The sequence below is a fragment of the Salminus brasiliensis genome, chromosome 1 (assembly GCF_030463535.1).
Source record: "Salminus brasiliensis chromosome 1, fSalBra1.hap2, whole genome shotgun sequence".
Taxonomy (NCBI): domain Eukaryota; kingdom Metazoa; phylum Chordata; class Actinopteri; order Characiformes; family Bryconidae; genus Salminus; species Salminus brasiliensis.
Window position 1 is genome coordinate 558398 of NC_132878.1, and position 19678 is coordinate 578075.

General features: G+C 43.6%; 2 protein-coding genes across 6 annotated transcripts in view; one reads left to right on the forward strand and one right to left on the reverse strand.

Annotated features, from left to right (window-relative positions):
* LOC140575699 (zinc-binding protein A33) overlaps nucleotides 1-10379 on the forward strand; it is a 16744-nt gene extending 6365 nt beyond the window's left edge. Inside the window, exons 4-10 of the mRNA XM_072695953.1 lie at nucleotides 541-663; nucleotides 5407-5538; nucleotides 6807-6932; nucleotides 8927-8978; nucleotides 9113-9139; nucleotides 9568-9594; nucleotides 9847-10379. Of these exons, the coding sequence (XP_072552054.1) occupies nucleotides 541-663; nucleotides 5407-5538; nucleotides 6807-6932; nucleotides 8927-8978; nucleotides 9113-9139; nucleotides 9568-9594; nucleotides 9847-10379 (1020 nt within the window). The remainder of the gene's footprint in view (nucleotides 1-540; nucleotides 664-5406; nucleotides 5539-6806; nucleotides 6933-8926; nucleotides 8979-9112; nucleotides 9140-9567; nucleotides 9595-9846) is intronic.
* A 1297-nt stretch (nucleotides 10380-11676) lies between these two features.
* Nucleotides 11677-19678, reverse strand: part of tp53 (tumor protein p53) — a 32294-nt gene continuing 24292 nt past the window's right edge. For 3 of the 5 annotated variants that reach the window (XM_072688104.1, XM_072688020.1, XM_072687932.1), the window contains exons 5-11: nucleotides 17966-18152; nucleotides 17252-17364; nucleotides 16699-16808; nucleotides 15486-15625; nucleotides 14766-14851; nucleotides 14356-14459; nucleotides 11677-13626 (exon numbers count right to left, since the gene is read on the reverse strand). In XM_072688104.1, coding sequence (XP_072544205.1) covers nucleotides 13527-13626; nucleotides 14356-14459; nucleotides 14766-14851; nucleotides 15486-15625; nucleotides 16699-16808; nucleotides 17252-17364; nucleotides 17966-18152 — 840 coding nt within the window. In that variant the 3' untranslated portion in view covers nucleotides 11677-13526. Of the gene's footprint in view, nucleotides 13627-14355; nucleotides 14460-14765; nucleotides 14852-15485; nucleotides 15626-16698; nucleotides 16809-17251; nucleotides 17365-17965; nucleotides 18153-18504; nucleotides 19403-19435; nucleotides 19514-19678 lie in introns of those variants that run through there. The other 2 variants (XM_072688263.1, XM_072688186.1) reach the window with 2 other exon arrangements.

Genomic DNA, 19678 nt, shown 5'->3' on the forward strand with positions numbered 1-19678 from the left:
GAGGGTATGCATGGTAAATAATAGGTCAGTAGTGATGAGTATTGAGTCAGTAGACACAAATGGCATGAAAGGTATGAAGTGGGTCATTAGTGGTCAGTAGAGTGTCTGTACTGTTAGTGTGATGCTGATATGACTCTACGCTATTTGTGATGTATAATGTGAATTAATATTAATATCTCAGTTATAGAATCATAACCTTCACTCCAGAATTCACCTGAGATCTCTGTCTGATTGATAAGACTTTATCAGTTCTACACACCCTGAGAGCCCTGGTTATGGCTGGGTCACTGAGATTATGGTGATCATGGTTTATTGGGCTCATAAAGTGGCAGCAGAGTCAGCTGTTTTAGAATCCGCCCGTACTTTAAACTTTATTAAACCTGAATTAAACCAGTGTGTGTCGGACAGCACTGACCGGCCCTGTGTACGAGAGGCTGTTAGCAGCTGTAGGTCATTACTGTCAGAACAAAGCCATCTCCAGAAATGTAAATATACGGTGGAGAAGCTTTATTATAAAACATGCTGGTGTGTGTGTTTTAGCCTGGGGGTGGCGCTGTCCCTGTCTGTAACTCCAATGCTAAGAGTGCTGCTGAACCCCAAAGCCTTGACCAGTGCCGGAAACTCATCCTCCAGTGGGCTGACGAACTCAAAAATGTTAACACTGTAAGTTCCTACTATTATTATTATTTTTTATTATTGTTTTTGTTGTTAATTATGATAAGGGGATGTAATGAGCAGATGTTGAGGGGCAGATATCAAGAGGCAGATTTATGGGGTAGAGACTGGTGTCAGAGATTGATGTGCAGATACTGGGAAGACATAAGATACTGAAGGGTAGATCCTCGGGACAGATATTAAGGGACAGATATTGAAGGGCAGTTTCTGGGGACAGATATTAAGGGACAGTTTGCGAATGCAGACCACACTAGCTGAGGCAAGGAGGAGAACTCGAGAAATTTGGGCTGGAGTTCTGGGGGGCTTCGAGCTGATGGGAAGGGCAGATTCTGTGGACAGATATTGATGGGCAGATACTGGGGCAAATATTTAGGGGTAGATATTGAAGCGCAGGTCGTAAGGGCAGATATTGATGGGCAGATCCAGGGAACATACAGGTGCTGGTCATAAAATTAGAATATCAAGTTCAATAATTCAATAATTCAATTTAAAAAGTGAAACTTGACTGATATATGTATGTATTTATTTTAATTTTGATGGTTATAACTGACAACTAATGAAATCCTCAAATTCAGTATCTCAGAAAATTAGAATATTGTGAAAAGGTTCAATATTGAAGACACCTGGTGCCACACGCTAATCAGCTAATTAACTCAAAGGCCTTTAAATGGTCTCTCAGTCTAGTTCTGTTGGCTACACAATCATGGGGAGGACTTCACAGTTGTCCAAAATACAACCATTGACACCTTGCACAAGGAGGGCAAGACACAAAAGGTCATTGCTAAAGAGGCTGGTTGTTCACAGAGCTCTGTGTCCAAGCACATTAATGGAGAGGTGAAAGGAAGGAAAAGATGTGGTAGAAAAAAGTGTACATGCAATAGGGATAAGCACACCCTGGAGAGGACTCTGAAACAAAACCCATTCAAAAATGTGGGAGTGATCCAAAAAGAGTGGACTGCAGCTGGAGTCAGGGCTTCAAGAACCACCACCCACAGACGTACGTAAGATATGGGTTTCAGCTGTCGCATTCCTCGTGTCAAGCCACTCTTGAACAAGAGACAGCATCAGAAGCGTCTCTCCTAAGCTAAAGACAAAAAGGACTGGACTGCTGCTGAGTGGTCCAAAGTTCTGTTCTCTGATGAAAGTAAATGTTGCATTTCCTTTGAAAATCAAGGTCCCAGGGTCTGGAGAAAGAGAGGAGTTGCACAGAATCTACGTTGCTTGAGGTCCAGTGTAAAGTTTCCGCAGTCAGGGATGGTTTGGGGGGCCATGTCATCTGCTGGTGTTGGTCCACTGTGTTTTCTGAGGTCCAAGGTCAACGCAGCCGTCTAACTCCTTAACCCCAGAGAAAATCTATGGGTTATTGTGAAGAGGAAGATGTGATACGCCAGACCCAACAATGCAGAAGAGCTGAGGGCCACTATTAGAGCTACCAGGGCTCTTATAACACCTGAGCAGTGCCACAGACTGATCGACTCATGCTCACACCTCATTGCTGCAGTAATCCAGGCTAAAGGAGCCCCAACTAAGTATTGACATTACATTACATTACATTTAAGGCAGAAGCTCTTCTCCAGAGCGACTTACAAAGTGCTTTGCTATTTACCCAAGAAAAACCTCAGCTAGTTAGAATAGACTAATAGTTCAAAGATCCTCTAATCTTTAGACATTACTAGGCACAAGACAATAAGGTGACCATGGTACTCTATTCGTCCAAGTACTCTCAGAAGAGGAGGGTCTTCAGTCTGGGTTTGAGGACAGTGAGCGTTGGACTCTGCTGTTCGGACACCCAGGGGAAGTTCGTTCCACCACTTTGGTGCAGGACAGAAAAAAGCCTGGACGCTTGTCTTCCTCGGATTTTGAAGGATGGCGGGTCGAGCCGAGCCGTACTTGAAGCTTGAAGGGCTCTTGGTGCAGATTGGCTTTTGACCATTGCCATCAAGTACGGAGGGGCTGGCTGGTCCGTTCTTGGCTTTGTAGACCAGAGTCAGGGTCTGAATCTGACGAGGGCAGCAGCTACAGGAAGCCAGTGAAGAGAGAACTCAGCAGTGGAGGAGCTGAACATGGCTGAACTTAGGAGCACAGAGGGAGACCAGAAGAGAGCTGCAGTGGTCAAGTCCGGAGGTGACGAGAGACTGAACGAGTTCCTGGGCGACTCTCTAGAGAGGAAGGGTGGAATTCTCCGGATGTTGTACAGGAGGAATCTGCAGGACCGAGTTACGTTTGCAACATGACCTGAGAAAGATAACTGATCATCCATGACTACACCAAGACTTCCAGCTTCTGTAGAAGGAGTTACCAGTGAGTTCTCAAAGGTGATGGCAAGATCGTTTTTTGGTCCAGCAGTTCCCGGGATGTACAGCAGCTCCGTCTTGCTGGGGTTGAGTGTGAGGTGGTGAGCCACCATCCAAGAAGAGACATCAGTGAGACATGCTGAGATGAGGGTGGAGACCTGTGTGTCAGACTGTGGGAAAGAGAGCATGAGCTGAGTGTCGTCGGCATAACAGTGTTAAGAGAATCTGAAGATTGTTCAGAGTGAAAAAGAGAGACAGTTTGTTGTAGACAGAACGTTGGGAGAATCTTTGAGAGGAAGAAGTGAAGAGACATGGGCCTGTAGTTGGGTAGTGGGTGGTGTCTAGTGGGTGGCGGGTAGTGGGTGGTGGGTGGCGGGTGGTGGGTAGTGGGTGGTGGGTAGTGGGTTGGGTAGAGGGTGGTGGGTAGAGGGTGGTATGTAGTGGGTAGTGGGTGGCGGGTGGTGGGTAGTGGGTGGCGGGTAGTGGGTTGGGTAGAGGGTGGTGGGTAGAGGGTGGTATGTAGTGGGTAGTGGGTGGCGGGTGGCGGGTGGTGGGTAGTGGGTGGTGGGTAGTGGGTTGGGTAGAGGGTGGTGGGTAGAGGGTGGTATGTAGTGGGTAGCAGGTGGTGGGAGTAGGAGGGTTGAGGAGAGAGGAGAAGATGGGGAAGAGTGAGCGTGGGTCAGATGCAGATGCTTCCAGTTTCCTCTGTAGAAAGATGCTTTAGCAGCAGCTTCCGTTCTGAACCTGGAGAGAAGAGACTGATAGGAGTGGAGGTCGGAGGCGTGTTGGGACTTCCTCCACCTCCTTTCAGCCATTGTTAGCTCTCTACGGTTGTTGCGAAGAACATCAGACAGCCACGGGGAAGGTGGAGAAGAATTTGCTGACCTAGGTGAGAAAGGTCAGAGAAGGTGGACAGAGGTGGAGATGGATGAGAGGAGAGAGTCTGTAGCAGTTTCTAGTGGGAGAGAGGAGAGAGATTCAGGAGGAGGAAGAGTGGTCAGGACAATTGAGGAGAGAGCTGAGGGGGAAACAGAGCGAAGACTGAGGTGAAGAGTGGAAGAACATGAGGAAGTAGTGGTTGAAGGAGCAGAGAGGGGGAGTGAGAAGGAGAGAAAGTGGTGATCAGAGAAGTCCAGAGGAGTCACAGCCACGTCCAGAGCAGGGACAGGTCTGCTGAAGATCAGGTCCAGAGTGTTCCCTGCTCTGTGTGCTGGTGCAGACTGGCTGGACGTGAGACCAAAGGATGAGAGCAATGGAAGAAGGCATGAAGACTGGAGCTTCTCTGATGGAAGTCGCCAAGTAGAATAAGTGAGGCGTCAACAGGGAGTCCACTCAAGAGAACGTCCAGTTCATCAACGAAACTGCCCAAAGGACCAGGAGGAGGATAGAGAACAGTGATGTGAGTCTAGTGGGAGAAGAGACAGGAACAGCACGGTGTTCAAAAGAGGAAACATCAAGATTAGAAAAAGAGGGCGGGGTGAAGCGCCACAGAGGAGAGAGGAGCGAGCCTGTGCCGCCGCCCCTGCCAGTCCTTCGTGGAGAGTGGGAAAAGGCAAAGGTGGACGACAAGGCGGCTGGAGGTGCAGAGCTCTCTGGGGTGATCCACGTCTCAGTCAGAGTCAGGAGGTTCAGAGAGCGAGCAGACGCAGAAGCTGAGATGAACTCTGCCTTCTGCAGACTGGCACTTCCACAGTCCTCCAGTCACCATCACCTTGGTATCAGAACAGGGGGCGTAAATGAGGTCACTGGAACTGCGGTGTCTGCTTCGGTGTCTGCACCTCCGGCTGCTGTCAGAAGTGTGGACAGGAACTGCAAAGCACAGCACATGTACAGCACATTGAGTGCTGTACATGCTCATAATTTCCATTTGGCCAATATTTCTAAGTAATATTCTAATTTTCTGAGATACTGAATTTGGGTTTTCATTAGTTATAATCATCAAAATTAAAAGAAATAAACACTTGAAATATATCAGTCTGTGTGTAATGAATGAATATAATATACAAGTTTCACTTTTTGAAAGGAATTACTGAAATAAATCAACTTTTTTATGATATTAAAATTTTATGACCAGCACCTGTATGTAGATAGACAGATACTGAAGGCCAGTTTTGGGGGACAGATATTAAGGGACAGACATTGAAGGACAGATCCAGGGGCAGATATTGATGGGCAGATACTGGGGCAAATATTTAGGGGTAGATATTGAAGCGCAGGTCGTAGGGGCAGATATTGGATGTTAAAGATAATAATAATAATTAATAATGAATTAATAATATGTATAATTAAAGAAATTAGCAGTGGATACTGAAAGGCAGATGGCAGACGGTAGATACTAGAGGTAACATCTGCAGAGAATCAGCCTGCATTGTTACAATCCTGTTAATAGAGCTAAGGAACTAACTTTCCCATGATGCATTGCTCTGTGTTTGACCAGCTGTTCAGCGAATGTGAAGAACCTAAGAATAAAGAGGGATTCTGGGAAACAAAGGAGAACAAGGCTGACCCAGCCATGCAGGCAGAGCAGAGAATCATGGAGTGGGCAAAAGAACTACAGACGGTGTCGGAGGTAGAGTGTGTTACTCTGTCAACTACAAATACAGCGACGAGCATACTGGCCTGGCCACTTTATTAGAAACCCCTACCTTGTGCTTTCTCACTGGCCACTTTATTAGAAACACCCACCTTGTGCTTTCACTCACTGGCCACTTTATTAGAAACACCCACCTTGTGCTTTCACTCACTGGCCACTTTATTAGAAACCCCTACCTTGTGCTTTCTCACTGGCCACTTTATTAGAAACCCCTACCTTGTGCTTCCACTCACTGGCCACTTTATTAGAAACCCCTACCTTGTGCTTCCACTCACTGGCCACTTTATCAGAAACCCCTACCTTGTGCTTCCACTCACTGGCCACTTTATTAGAAACCCCTACCTTGTGCTTCCACTCACTGGCCACTTTATCAGAAACCCCTACCTTGTGCTTCCACTCACTGGCCACTTTATTAGAAACCCCTACCTTGTGCTTCCACTCACTGGCCACTTTATCAGAAACCCCTACCTTGTGCTTTCACTCACTGGCCACTTTATTAGAAACCCCTACCTTGTGCTTCCCCTCACTGGCCACTTTATTAGAAACCCCTACCTTGTGCTTCCCCTCACTGGCCACTTTATTAGAAACCCCTACCTTGTGCTTTCTCACTGGCCACTTTATTAGAAACCCATACCTTGTGCTTCCACTCACTGGCCACTTTATTAGAAACCCCTACCTTGTGCTTCCCCTCACTGGCCACTTTATAAGAAACCCCTACCTTGTGCTTCCACTCACTGGCCACTTTATTAGAAACCCCTACCTTGTGCTTTCTCACTGGCCACTTTATTAGAAACCCCTACCTTGTGCTTCCACTCACTGGCCACTTTATTAGAAACCCTTACCTTGTGCTTTCTCACTGGCCACTTTATTAGAAACCCCTACCCTGTGCTTCCACTCATTGGCCACTTTATTAGAAACCCCTACCCTGTGCTTCCACTCACTGGCCACTTTATTAGAAACCCCTACCCTGTGCTTCCACTCACTGGCCACTTTATTAGAAACCCCTCCCCTGTGCTTCCACTCACTGGCCACTTTATTAGAAACCCCTACCTTGTGCTTCCACTCACTGGCCACTTTATTAGAAACCCCTACCTTGTGCTTCCACTCACTGGCCACTTTATTAGAAACCCCTACCTTGTGCTTCCACTCACTGGCCACTTTATTAGAAACCCCTACCTTGTGCTTCCACTCACTGGCCACTTTATTAGAAACCCCTCCCCTGTGCTTCCGTGTGTGTGTTGCAGAGCTGTGGGGTGGTGAGAGAGGAACTGGCCCAGACTCTGAGGCAGTTGGAGCTGAGGAAGAAGAAACTGGTGACCCTGCTGCCCTTCCTGGAGTTCATCACATGGTCTATGCTCAAACACGACCAGGTCAGATTAACCACTGATAGCTTTAGTAAGAACTCCACCCTAATTCTGGGTAGCTCCTCCCTCTGCTTTCATAACAGCCTTAAACCTTCATAGCATGGATTCCACAAGATATTACTGGTCATGCTGGCATAACTGCATCACGCGGTTCCTGAAGATCTTTCAGGAGCACCGTCATGCTCTGAATCTGCTGTTCTACCACAGAACCGGATGTTCTACACTGAGTAGAGAGATCAGCAGAAATACTCAAACCAGCCCTTCTGACATCAACAACCAAACCCCGCTCAAAATCGCTGAGATCACACAATAGCTGAAGCTGCTGACCTGTATCTCCATGATGTTACACTGTGCTGCTGCCACATGATTGGCTGATTAGATGGAATCTGATCATGAAGCTACTGAAGTGTGGTTGTCATGGTGTGAGTTTTATACCTTTACAGTTTTACAGTTTCTGATCAGCTCCGCCCTGAGATTAAATAACTGTGGGTGAATGGCCTGCAGATAAAGACCATAAAGCTCCTCCTGAACTCTTCTCCAATAACCCCTCACTGCAGAGCAGAAGATAGCTTACCCTCACATCCTGCACGACCAACCCAGAGTAAATCTGTTGCAGAAAAGGGCTCCTGACACAACCGCAGAGCTGCTGATACACCCTCAGAGCTGCTGATACACCCGCAGAGCTCCTGATACACCCGCAGAGCTGCTGATACACCCGCAGAGCTCCTGATACACCCGCAGAGCTGCTGACACACCCTCAGAGCTCCTGACACACCCGCAGAGCTCCTGACACACCCTCAGAGCTCCTGATACACCCGCAGAGCTGCTGACACACCCTCAGAGCTCCTGACACACCCGCAGAGCTGCTGATACACCCGCAGAGCTCCTGATACACCCGCAGAGCTGCTGACACACCCTCAGAGCTGCTGATACACCCGCAGAGCTCCTGATACACCCTCAGAGCTCCTGATACACCCTCAGAGCTCCTGACACACCCTCAGAGCTCCTGACACACCCGCAGAGCTCCTGACACACCCGCAGAGCTCCTGACACACCCTCAGAGCTCCTGACACACCCGCAGAGCTCCTGACACACCCTCAGAGCTCCTGATACACCCGCAGAGCTGCTGACACACCCTCAGAGCTCCTGACACACCCGCAGAGCTGCTGATACACCCGCAGAGCTCCTGATACACCCGCAGAGCTGCTGACACACCCTCAGAGCTCCTGACACACCCGCAGAGCTCCTGACACACCCTTAGAGCTGCTGACACACCCTCAGAGCTGCTGATACACCCGCAGAGCTCCTGATACACCCTCAGAGCTCCTGATACACCCTCAGAGCTCCTGACACACCCTCAGAGCTCCTGACACACCCGCAGAGCTCCTGACACACCCGCAGAGCTCCTGACACACCCTCAGAGCTCCTGACACACCCGCAGAGCTCCTGACACACCCTCAGAGCTCCTGATACACCCGCAGAGCTGCTGACACACCCTCAGAGCTCCTGACACACCCGCAGAGCTGCTGATACACCCGCAGAGCTCCTGATACACCCGCAGAGCTGCTGACACACCCTCAGAGCTCCTGACACACCCGCAGAGCTCCTGACACACCCTTAGAGCTGCTGACACACCCTCAGAGCTGCTGATACACCCGCAGAGCTCCTGATACACCCTTAGAGCTCCTGATACACCCTCAGAGCTCCTGATACACCCTCAGAGCTGCTGACACACCCGCAGAGCTGCTGACACACCCGCAGAGCTCCTGACACACCCTCAGAGCTCCTGATACACCCTTAGAGCTCCTGATACACCCTCAGAGCTCCTGACACACCCTCAGAGCTCCTGACACACCTGTAGTAGACCGTTAAGAACACTGAACAGTTGCTACAGGTGTGTCAGGAGCTGCATTTGAGAAGGGAAATGAACTGTCTGACTTTCAGTGCAGAATTCTAACTTTTTGTGAGTGTGTATTTGTGTGTGTTTGTGCGTTGTGCAGGATTTGGTTCCTCAGGTGTGGCTGCTGTGTAAGCAGCGTACCTGGAAAACAGGTGAGCTCTTTAAATTCTGTTTCTAAATTCTAAAATTCTAAAATTCTAAGTTCTAAATTCATTTAAATAATTAAAATATTAATTGTTTTTTGAAATTCTCTTTTTTTCAATTTTTTCTTGTTTCTTTTTGGCAGAAACTCCGAAGTACATCCCAAATTCAGGTAATCTTCCCACCCTTTTACCAAGTCTTATAGTGTTGTATGTATATTATATATTGTCGCTGTCGCAAAACATTGTATCTCATCTATGAAGTTCAAAGTAAAAGATTTTATTATCATGTCATTTTGGAGAATATTGTTTATGATTGGTCATCATACAATTCTGACATAATATAAAGAACAACTGCCAGATTCACAATATGGAAATACAAGATTTTTTCCTAACAGACAATACCTATATTACATTATTCATTGTGTTTCAGTTCTATATTATATAACCGCTCAGTTCAAAAGATACCTCTAAGCTTAGACATTACTAAACACAATACAATAAGGCGACCATAGTACTCTATTCGTCCAAGTACTCTCTGTTTGAAGTGTAAATGAATCTTCGTTTATATAATCAGAATGTGATTGATGTTTTTCTGCAGTGTGGACGTGGATCTGCAGCGCAGCAGGTAAAACACTATTAAAGCGATAGTTTAATAATCCTCTCATTAAAAACACTGATCCCAAATATACCTCAACCAAGACCCTGCAGCTACCAGGCTAATGTATCTAAAAAGCAGTAGTAGCTTATTCCTCACCAATTAGCCCTGGAGATAAAAGGCTAATTTACAAGTAATAGAAGTGTACAGTAATCTCTAATAGTCACTCACTGTTATCTAGAACATGGACTAAGGTACGGTTCTTTCTTTCTCTTTACCCAGTGGATGTCTCTCTGGATCCTCTGACCAATCACCCCTGGCTGCAGGTGTCGGATGACCGTAAGCGAGTCCAGGAGGCTCTCAGTGAGACGGAGGTGGAGGCCAGCGGGCAGCGGTTCAGCGGTTGGCCGTGTGTGCTGGGCTGGCAGGGTTTCTCCACTGGTCGGCACTATTGGGAGGTCGAGTTGGCCAATAATGGATATTGGCGGCTCGGGGTGACCACAGCAACGTCCAGACGTCACGGACGCTTTCCAATGAGCCCCTGCCAGGGATTCTGGGTCATCTGGAGGAGCACGCGCCAGTTCTACGCCTGCACCAAGCCTGAGACGGCACTGCCTCTTGAGCTGGTGCCCAGGAGAGTTGGCATCTACCTGGACGTTGAGGAAGGACAGGTCTCCTTCTATAACACGGAGACGCGCTCCCACATCTATACCTTCACTGGACACTTCAAAGAGAAACTGTATCCCCTCTTTGCGCCACTGGACGGACGGACCCTCATGACGCTGTGGTCACCAGAAAACGCATCTGAGCCATAGGAACTCCCTGTGCTCTCCAGACTCCGCCCAGAACTACTGTTACTTGACTGGACACGCATTACAGTTATACATTTAATAAACTTGACTCTAAAGGACAGGGAGATGTTGGAAGTCCTAACTAGGCCAGAGTTATCCAGCTTAAAGAAGAGGCTTTATTAATATAGGTGATTAGTTTGGTTAACTGTAGGACTGTACATCTGCACAGTACTGATAAGGGTTCTTTGTGTTGTACTAAACCATTTTTATACATAGGACTTAAGCATCCATCTGGTTCTGGTGGTTCTATACAGAACCACTGCCTTATAGAACATGTTATTAAGACTGAAGGAGTTGTACTATACTAGTGTATTCAAAAACTTAACTAGAGCAATGTGGACGTACTTCAGCAGCTGAAGTCCAGAAAATACTGAATAATCTAAACTATGTTAGGTTTCACTTTTCTCCATTATGTGAATCTGGCAGTTGTTCTTTATACTGCATCAGAATTTCAGGATGAACGGACCAATAGAAATGCTCCAAAATCACTTTAATAATTTTACACTGACTTCCAATAAAAGTTAAGAATGTTTTTCCTGTTTGATTTAGTTTTTGGGAAACAGTGATGATTACATGTAAAGTTAACATGTATCACATGTATCAAAGAACATCGGTGGATATTCTTAAGATTATTGAAAATGTAGCTCATAAGAATTAAAAATAATAATGAATTTAATAATAAATCCTACAGTCTATGTTTAGAGATGTGTTTTTAAAAAGAACACTAGAAGGACAAGCACCAGCAGTAGCACACATTTCTCCCTGAGAACCAGCAAGTATTTCTAGCATCATGAAAAAGTGTTAGTATTACCTGATTAACCTAATCTAAGCAAAGACGGTTCTGTTATATTAAACTATTTTTTTATTAAAAGTTTTTTAACCAATCTGACAAACCATTTAAGCATCCAAATGGGTGAGTTAAGGTACTATTCTGAACCATCACCTTGAAGAACGCTTTGAGAACACAGGATGAACAGACCAATAGAAATTCTCCAAACTTAAAATAAAATATTTTTACATTGACTTTCACTGATAAACTTTAAACGTTAAATCACTTTGGAAATTAAAGACACTTCTTCTGGGAATCTTGTTTTGGATAACTTAAAATGTTTAAAAAAAAAACATCTACTTATTTAGTCCCACAGTTTAAGACTCTTTTTGTCAGTGAAATTAACCTTCCCTTGGATCATATTTATACAAAAACACTAAACATTCCTCAAAGGCTTCTTTGGCTTGTTACTGTAAATAAATTCAAAAAACATTTTTCTAAAGAAATATTTTAATTATTTTTTTGAAAAGGAAAGAAACTACAGTCAGTAATCTACAGTTTTGGATAAATGTGTATAAATGAAAAACAAAGGTTTAAAAAATATATAAAGTAGGACATTTGTAATCAAAGTGGTTTCCTGAGAACCAGCATGTTCCTGCACCGTAAACATTTCAAGTTATACAAAAAAAAACTTAAGAAATCTTAAAGAACAATCAAAAATGATTCTATGAAGTTCTGAAAATGGTTCTCCATCCTGAAACATTTTTATACAAAAAGGTTCTCCACCAATCTGAGCAAGGAAAAAGGACCTTTTAACATTTAAAGGGGTTCTTTGATTTGTCTATATAGAACCGTGGTCTTTTCTAAAGAACCCTTTTTAAGGCTGTAGGAATATAGATATGTTTACTCTGATGATAATCTACCAAGAGTATTTCCAAGGTCACTTGAGTACAGAAGTACTTCACTACTGGAAACCGTGACTAACCCATTACACCCATCCAGTGTGCTCTATTAAGCAGGTTGATTGATTGAAGCAAGGCAGTCTGGAAGTGAACGTGGTCAGCTATTTATTAACTAACCTCACACAAGATTTATTTATCTATCACAAAACACTCTTTATTCTGATATCAGAATTAATTAATAATTCATTTTAGCTTATCATGTTTATTGGCAGTGTGAGGTCGGAAAGTTCATTAAAACAGGTCCTAAAAGACTTACGGCTACAAAGTGTGTACAGGGATTATTTAAAGGAGCAGTCCAGCGTGTATCATTCGGATTTCTATCTGCTGTATCTAGAGAGTACGGCCGAATACCACAGACTATCATTTCAACACGTTCCCCGAACACGTACGCCACACAGACTAATATTTATATCAACACGTTCTGTTTAGGAGACCTGCAGGCAAAGAACCCAGTTAGCTGAATATTAGGATATTAATAATGCCCTTGGAGTGAAGTATCTGATATTGGGCAGATATAATCTGTCTCTGGTAGAGCTTTTTAATGGAAAACGAGAACAGTGCAAATCGTCCTGTTTCATCAAGCAGGTTGAAGCAGGACCTGCATGATTTAATTTGTAGGACTACACATCCTGCAATGTGACTACTGCGCATGTGCACATTGAGATGGTGCTGAAATGACATACTGAGCAGCCCTACGTCTTACGTGTACAAAAGAACCGTAACTGTTCCAGAACCGTTCTTCTTCTAAGTACACTGAGCCAGGGTTCTTTGAGTCAACAGTGGAACCCTATTTGGTGCTATATAGAACTTAAGTGGAGCTGCTTTTATAATGGCTGTAGTTTTACGCTACATAATCACATGTTAAATAATTACTCACAGAATTCGTAAATCCGCCCACTGACTGCTATAAGAAGAGTATTTAATGCCAAAGGATTTTGTGTTCCGGGCCGCAAGTGTTGAAATGATGGTATTGGGGTAATCCACCACACACACAGCAGATACAGATCAGAATGATAAAGAAGTGGACTAGTCCTTTAAGGTAATTGGACAGTACAGAAGACGACTGACCAGCACTAACCGGTCTGTACTAACGGAGTGTATTCACATACTGAACAATTACAGCCTGACCAGTGTATCTGCCCAGCACCCTGCAGAAACACACAATCAGAGAGAATGGTCATTCAGGTCAAGGTCTGACCTGCAGCTCGGTGCAGGATACCAGTAATCAGAAAACGAACTCAGGGTTTTTATATAAAAAAAAAAAAAAACAAGAAAAAAGTTTCCCCTTCCTCCCCTTACTTATAAAAGTAAAAAATGTTTTTGGAGAAAAAGAAAATAAAAATGAAATGAGTGTCTCTCTCTCTCTCTCTCTCTCTCATTTTAGTCTGAATTGCTCTTCTCCTCCTTTACCAGCAGTTTCTTCCCTCGTTTCGGCTCAGGAGCAGCTCCCTCCCTCTCTTTCTTCGAGCTTTTGGAGAAGCTGAAACAGAGAAAATCAAACAGTGAGCATCTCAGCATCACTCAGCAAAAACTGAGCATCACCATATAAAGCTTTTTTTTTCACATGCAATGCTCCCAACACTGGGAGGGTGAAGGCCGGCACACAACGTGTAACCAGCTCACTTGGAGAAAAGTGCTGTGTTCTCGGAGGAAACCTGGTCAGCACTGCACTGCATGTGATGTGATGTGATGTGGGGAGAAAGTCTCCACCCACCATGGAGAGAGAAACTTCTCCGCTGACGATGGCTAGCAGCATTCGAACCAGCGATCCTCTGCTCATAGTTACAGGGCCTGATTCCACTGGACCACTCGGGGCCCCACTGATTCAGTATTTTTGTCCATATACTAAAATACTGAAAGATCAATTGATGAGGGAATAAACAAGTTTATTTACTGTCTATGGGGTTTACACTAAAATATCAGTGTTAAGTTCATTAAAATATTTACCTCTGACTCTGAATTGTATTTAAAGGACTAAACAAAATGTATGAATCTGAGTTCCTATACAATCATAACTGTTTTGGATTATTATTTAGTATCTACTCTGGGTTATTCGATGTCTAGTATTAATTAATTAGCATTCAATATAAATTATTTAGTATATACTATCAGGTACTTAAGTTTTACTATTAAGTATTCAGTATTACCATTATATCATATTATTGAAATGTGTGTGTGTGTGTGGGTGTGTGTGTGTGCTCAGACTCACTGTTTCTGGCGATACTTCTCCGCCTCAGCAGGGGGCACTACATCACTGAGCTCCAGACTGTCATTTATCTTCTTCAGAAACTCATAACGCTCCCTACCCCGGACCTAGAGAGAGAAAGAGAGAGAAAGAGAGAGAGAGAGACAGAGTTAAATTCAGAGAAGCTCACAGAGTGAAGAGGTTTAGATACAGGCTGCATTTAGATTTTTATTATTAGTGATTGTAGCTGAATGTTCTGTCTGTGTGAATAAGGCTATGTCGCCCCCTCTGGTGGAACTGAAAATGGTCTGATGCACAGAATATTTAACTGTAACAGAGCTGCACTTTAAACTGCATACACCGGAACATTTAGAAACGAAATGTCAGGAAATGTATGCGCATGTGTGTGTGTGTGTGTGTGTATATATATTTACCTGCAGTGTGTATATCTCCTCGTCGCTGCTGCAGCTGGTTTTCGCCTTTTTGCTGCCTTCAGGACGGGAGGTTGTGTCCTTCAGGCCTGTGGGGTTCAGATTTAGGCTAGATTTAGGGTAAATATAATACTCTCTTGTTTTTAATTAATGCTTTGTTTCTATGTATAAAGCCACCAAATAAAACAATATACAGGACTGTTTATATACACAATCATATTATTTAACCATTTAAAGTTGAGTTTCTGAGACCTCTGCAACATCAGCATGATTTTTAATAAATAGCTTCATTAATTAAATAAAAAAATAATAAAAAATAATTACATAAAAAATTAAAATACATTCAGATACGCGTTTCCTGCTCCCTGGCGGATTATCTGTGCACCAGAAATATATTTGCACATCGATTTCTAAGCTTGAAATTACTTGAGTAAAATGTTACTCGGAGTTTAAACACTTAGCTATATTATTTTACTTACTGAACTGCTTAAAATATCTGATCTATCAAATATGATACTCAATAAAAGACATCTGTGTTTTTTTAATTGCCAGAAGGACAAACCAACACTCCACTTTTAAAGAATAAGAATTGTCAGGCGATTATTTGATGGTTCAGACTTTAAAGGGTTAGAACCACGTATCTGGGCAGAGAGCGTTTTGGCTTGTAGAAACTCCTGTATCATCAGAAGAGATGCAGGTAAACAGAAACAGAAGCACTCTTACAGCGTTTGTTGGTGGCGTGCGTTTTGCTGGTGTTTTTGGCCTCCTGCTGTTTCCTGAAGTTACTCTCCTCCGTCTTCCTGTCCCGCCCCGGACAGGCACACACCCGCACCTCAAACGAACGCCGACCCAACAGCTGACCACTGCAGCACAGAGGGAGAGGGTCTCATTAATATAGAACAATAGAGAAAATGACATCCACACCCCTCGCCTTTATCAACATCAAGCACAGTGCATGTTGAGTGTTGTGTATCAGGTGGGGGATATTTTTGAATGAACAGTGACACTTTTGTAAGACGCTCTGGAGAAGATGTAAATGTAAACATCACAGAAGACTACATGTGCAATATTGTATAGAATTTAGTCTCGCAATCTGATTGGCTGAGCGGTATCTACAAGTGCCCATATCTCCTACTAACAGCACTCAGGACACATTTCTCCCCTTACACACAGTTCCACAGCCGGTTTGAAAGAACCAGACAATACGACACCATTACAGATCAGAGCTGCTGTTCTTCAAAGAAGTGGGGAAACATTCGTTTTTGAGTCTGAAAATCTAAAAAATATCAGAACTGTAGAAGAATCACAATATGCCTGATGATATTCGAGGATGTGCTACACTGTGGATACAGCACTGGTGTGCTAAACTAGTGTGCCAATATTACAAGGTATAGCGCCCCTCTCACATATAACTGTGTAAATAAGGTGCGTCATGATGCTGCATTATGATATAGTGTTAGTTTTTGGAGTGCCAGGGGGATTTCCCCAGTTCTCCCCCATCTTCATTCAAGTCCTAGTGCCTCCAGTATTTAGAATTCCTCCATCACACATGCTACCAGTGTTGGGAGGGTGAAGGCTAGCGCGGTCTTCCGACAGGCCAACAGGCTGCTAAAAGGCTTCTAATTACATTTTTATTAAGATGCACATTTTACAGACACAACACATTTTTCCTTTTCTATATAGTGGTTCAAAAAAGTTTTTTTTTGTATTTTACACAGTCTATCCTATCTTATTGAATTATTATTATTCATGTGACAGTTATTATTTTTCACTGCTAGTTTATAGGTGACAAACTTTATTGATTGTTTTATTTGAGATCTCTTTTAAAGAAGCGACAAATCTCACAGCATGTATAGTGTATGTGTGTGTGTGTGTGTAATGAGGCTGCATTAAGTTCACAAATCATGCAATTAAAAGTAGACAGAGTGTTACTTACTCCTGTGTTTCAAGAGTGATTATGGTCAGAATGGGTCTGCGATTCATGCCACCCATGCAACTGCTGTTGCACATGTAGTTGTAGAGGATGGTAGTTGATTCCAACCCAACCTAGGAACAGAGAGGCAGACAGAGATTAATAATAGCAAACAATTTATCAACCATAACAACTCCCCTTTATTCAGTTTCTAAATAAAGACCTAGTTTTCAGTATTTCTGCAATATTCGAACACAGGGTAAAACTGTTTTCAGAAAGTGATTTTGGACATCTTCTCCTGTTGCCATAGCAACACCATCTACCAATTTTCACACCAATCGCAGATTTTTCTCCAGACTCCTCCTGAAGACAGTGTGTGTGTGTGCTCATGGGGATCTCCTCTTGGTGGCGTAATAGAGCACAGTTTAGAAGCAGATCTACAGCTCACAGTGAGAACTATCCAGGATAATGCACAGCTTCTAAGCATGGTGGAGGTAGTTTCACACACTGCTACTGTAACTAAGACCACCGAAGTAAACAGTGAGAGCTAACCAGGCCACAGTACTGGGTGACGTACCTGTGGGTGTTCGTAGGGCACCAGCACACTGTGACGATGTGTGTTATCGTCTTCCTGATAGAGTGCATGGGGGTTTCCCTCCACACGCAGCAGATGACCAGGAGGGGTCAGGCCTAGGAAAAAAGAAAAGCCATCAGGTTTGGGAAAGCTAAAACAGTTCATGTTAGCTCTAAAGGGTTTAAACTAAAACTAGTTAGCCAACACCATGCCCTGACTTGGTTAGCTACTAAAGTTGATTATATGGTTCTGCTGCATTTGTGACCAAGTGGGAACCAGGGTGTTTCCCTAGTTGTCGTGATCACTGCATTAGTGTCATGGGAGCATTTTCTAAAATTTACATACAAGATGTATAATACAGGGGGTTGTGCAGTCTCATTACTTTTTAATTAAGCCTAGCCTAGCCCCCCCCCCCCAAAAGCCTCAAGATCAAACACAAATATGACTTGGACTATGAACATATCTTCGTTACAGGGTTTAATTTCAGCCTGATTGATCCCTGAAATGGCACATTCCTGTCTTTAGTGTAACTTAAGCAGCAGCCCTGCTCTGCCACAGGGTGGTGCTTCAGCAAACTAACAACACCTTAGTTTAAATGAGGTTTGCTTTTTGGGGGGATAATGCCAGAGACTGCAGTTCACTGGATCACTGGATCATCTAGATAATAGTGTTTCTCTGGTAGTGTTCTGAGGTTACAGTGTTAGACAGTGCATGTACCATCATTGTTGTCGGGGGTCCTCTCGTGGTGTGGGCAGCGGCGCACAACCTCTGCCACGTGCTCCGGCTTCTTGTACACCGCTGTGGCCCTCAACATCGCCCCCAGTGGAGGGGGAGAGTTAACCTCCATCTGTACCGAACACGTCTTCGCCAACTGACAGTACAGTTTATTCAGCTCAGGAGAATACTGCAGAGAGGGAGACAGAGGGAGACAGAGGGGAAATAATGTTACTACAAGTCATTTGTATCTGTAGAAGTCACAGTTATGCCTGACGATAACAAAAAAAGTATTTCTATCATTTTATTTAAATTTTAGGTATTTTACTAATTATTTCTGACTCCACACTGTATGGAAAGTCCAGATCAAAACTCATTCTAAATCAGGTCAGTGCAAGAGGAGAATTTATGATTCTCTGAATTTGACAAATAGTAATGTGTCTACAACAGCAATATTTTGTATTTTTTATACAAATCGGTACATAATTCTACCTACTTAAACCTATCTATATACGTATAAAGGTATTTGTTGTTATAATTACCATATTTATCACAGATACACTGTATGGACAAAAGTATTGGGACATCTGCTCATTCACTGTTTCTTCTGAAATCAAGGGTATTAAAGAGAGTTTCTCCTGCTTCTGTTGGAGTGACCGTCTCTACTGTCCAGAGAAGAAGACTTTCTAGAAGCATTGCTGTTATGATCACCACCCCACCTCATCCCAAACTCCCCCACTCATCCCAAAAGTACTGGATGGAGCTCCACCATCATTCCAGAGAACACCTCTAGCCCAAACCTGGCATGGTGCCAACAGTCAGCAAAGCAAGCTTAAAGTAGCTAAATGCATTTACTAGAAGGGCTGTCCACAAACATTTAGACACATGTTGTATATTTATATTTAGTTCTTGCACTTCTGGTAGATGTTAACTGCACTTTGTTGCCTTGTTTTAATTTAATGTTTTTTAACAGCAAAATTAACAAAGGAAAGTCCTAAATGCTGTGAATGTAACTGTGTCATTACATATTTAATTACATGTAACAGTACATAAACCATACAAAAATATGTTAAACAGTTCACATTAGGCTATACTGGGAGCTGACAGAAACCCCTGAATTAGCAGTGTTACCAAACACTGAGATAAATATAATAATCAGATCAGTTAAAGTGAGAGTCGTTTAAAAAAATCCCCCACTAACTGACCCCAACACAAGACAAGATCTCTCACCAAGGCGTCGTCCTTGGTTTCATACTACCGCTACGCAGCTAATGCAGCTAACAGGAAGCCTATGTAGACCTCTTAGCATGGCGCTAACTGCAAGCCTAAACCGCGTCACCACAACGAAGCAGACTTACTCAAATGTCCCGTTCCTTAACTTAAACGGCGTAGCAGTTACAACCTGGTGGATTAGCATGATTTTATTAATCAATTAACACTTGTATTATATTAGCATGAGAATAAAGTACTGACTTGAGCATAGGAGTATAAAAAAAAAGGAGTCAGACGTCAGAGGCACCATTCCCGGAAAACCCTCAGTGAAATCAATACCTCAGAGACCCTCAGAGAAAATACTGGATTTAACAATGCAAAGAAAGACATACATTATTAATGTACATTTATTTATACAACATTCGACAGACAGAATTAGGACCTGAGAATGAATGAATGAATGGAAAAAAAAATATATATATATATATATACACACACACACAC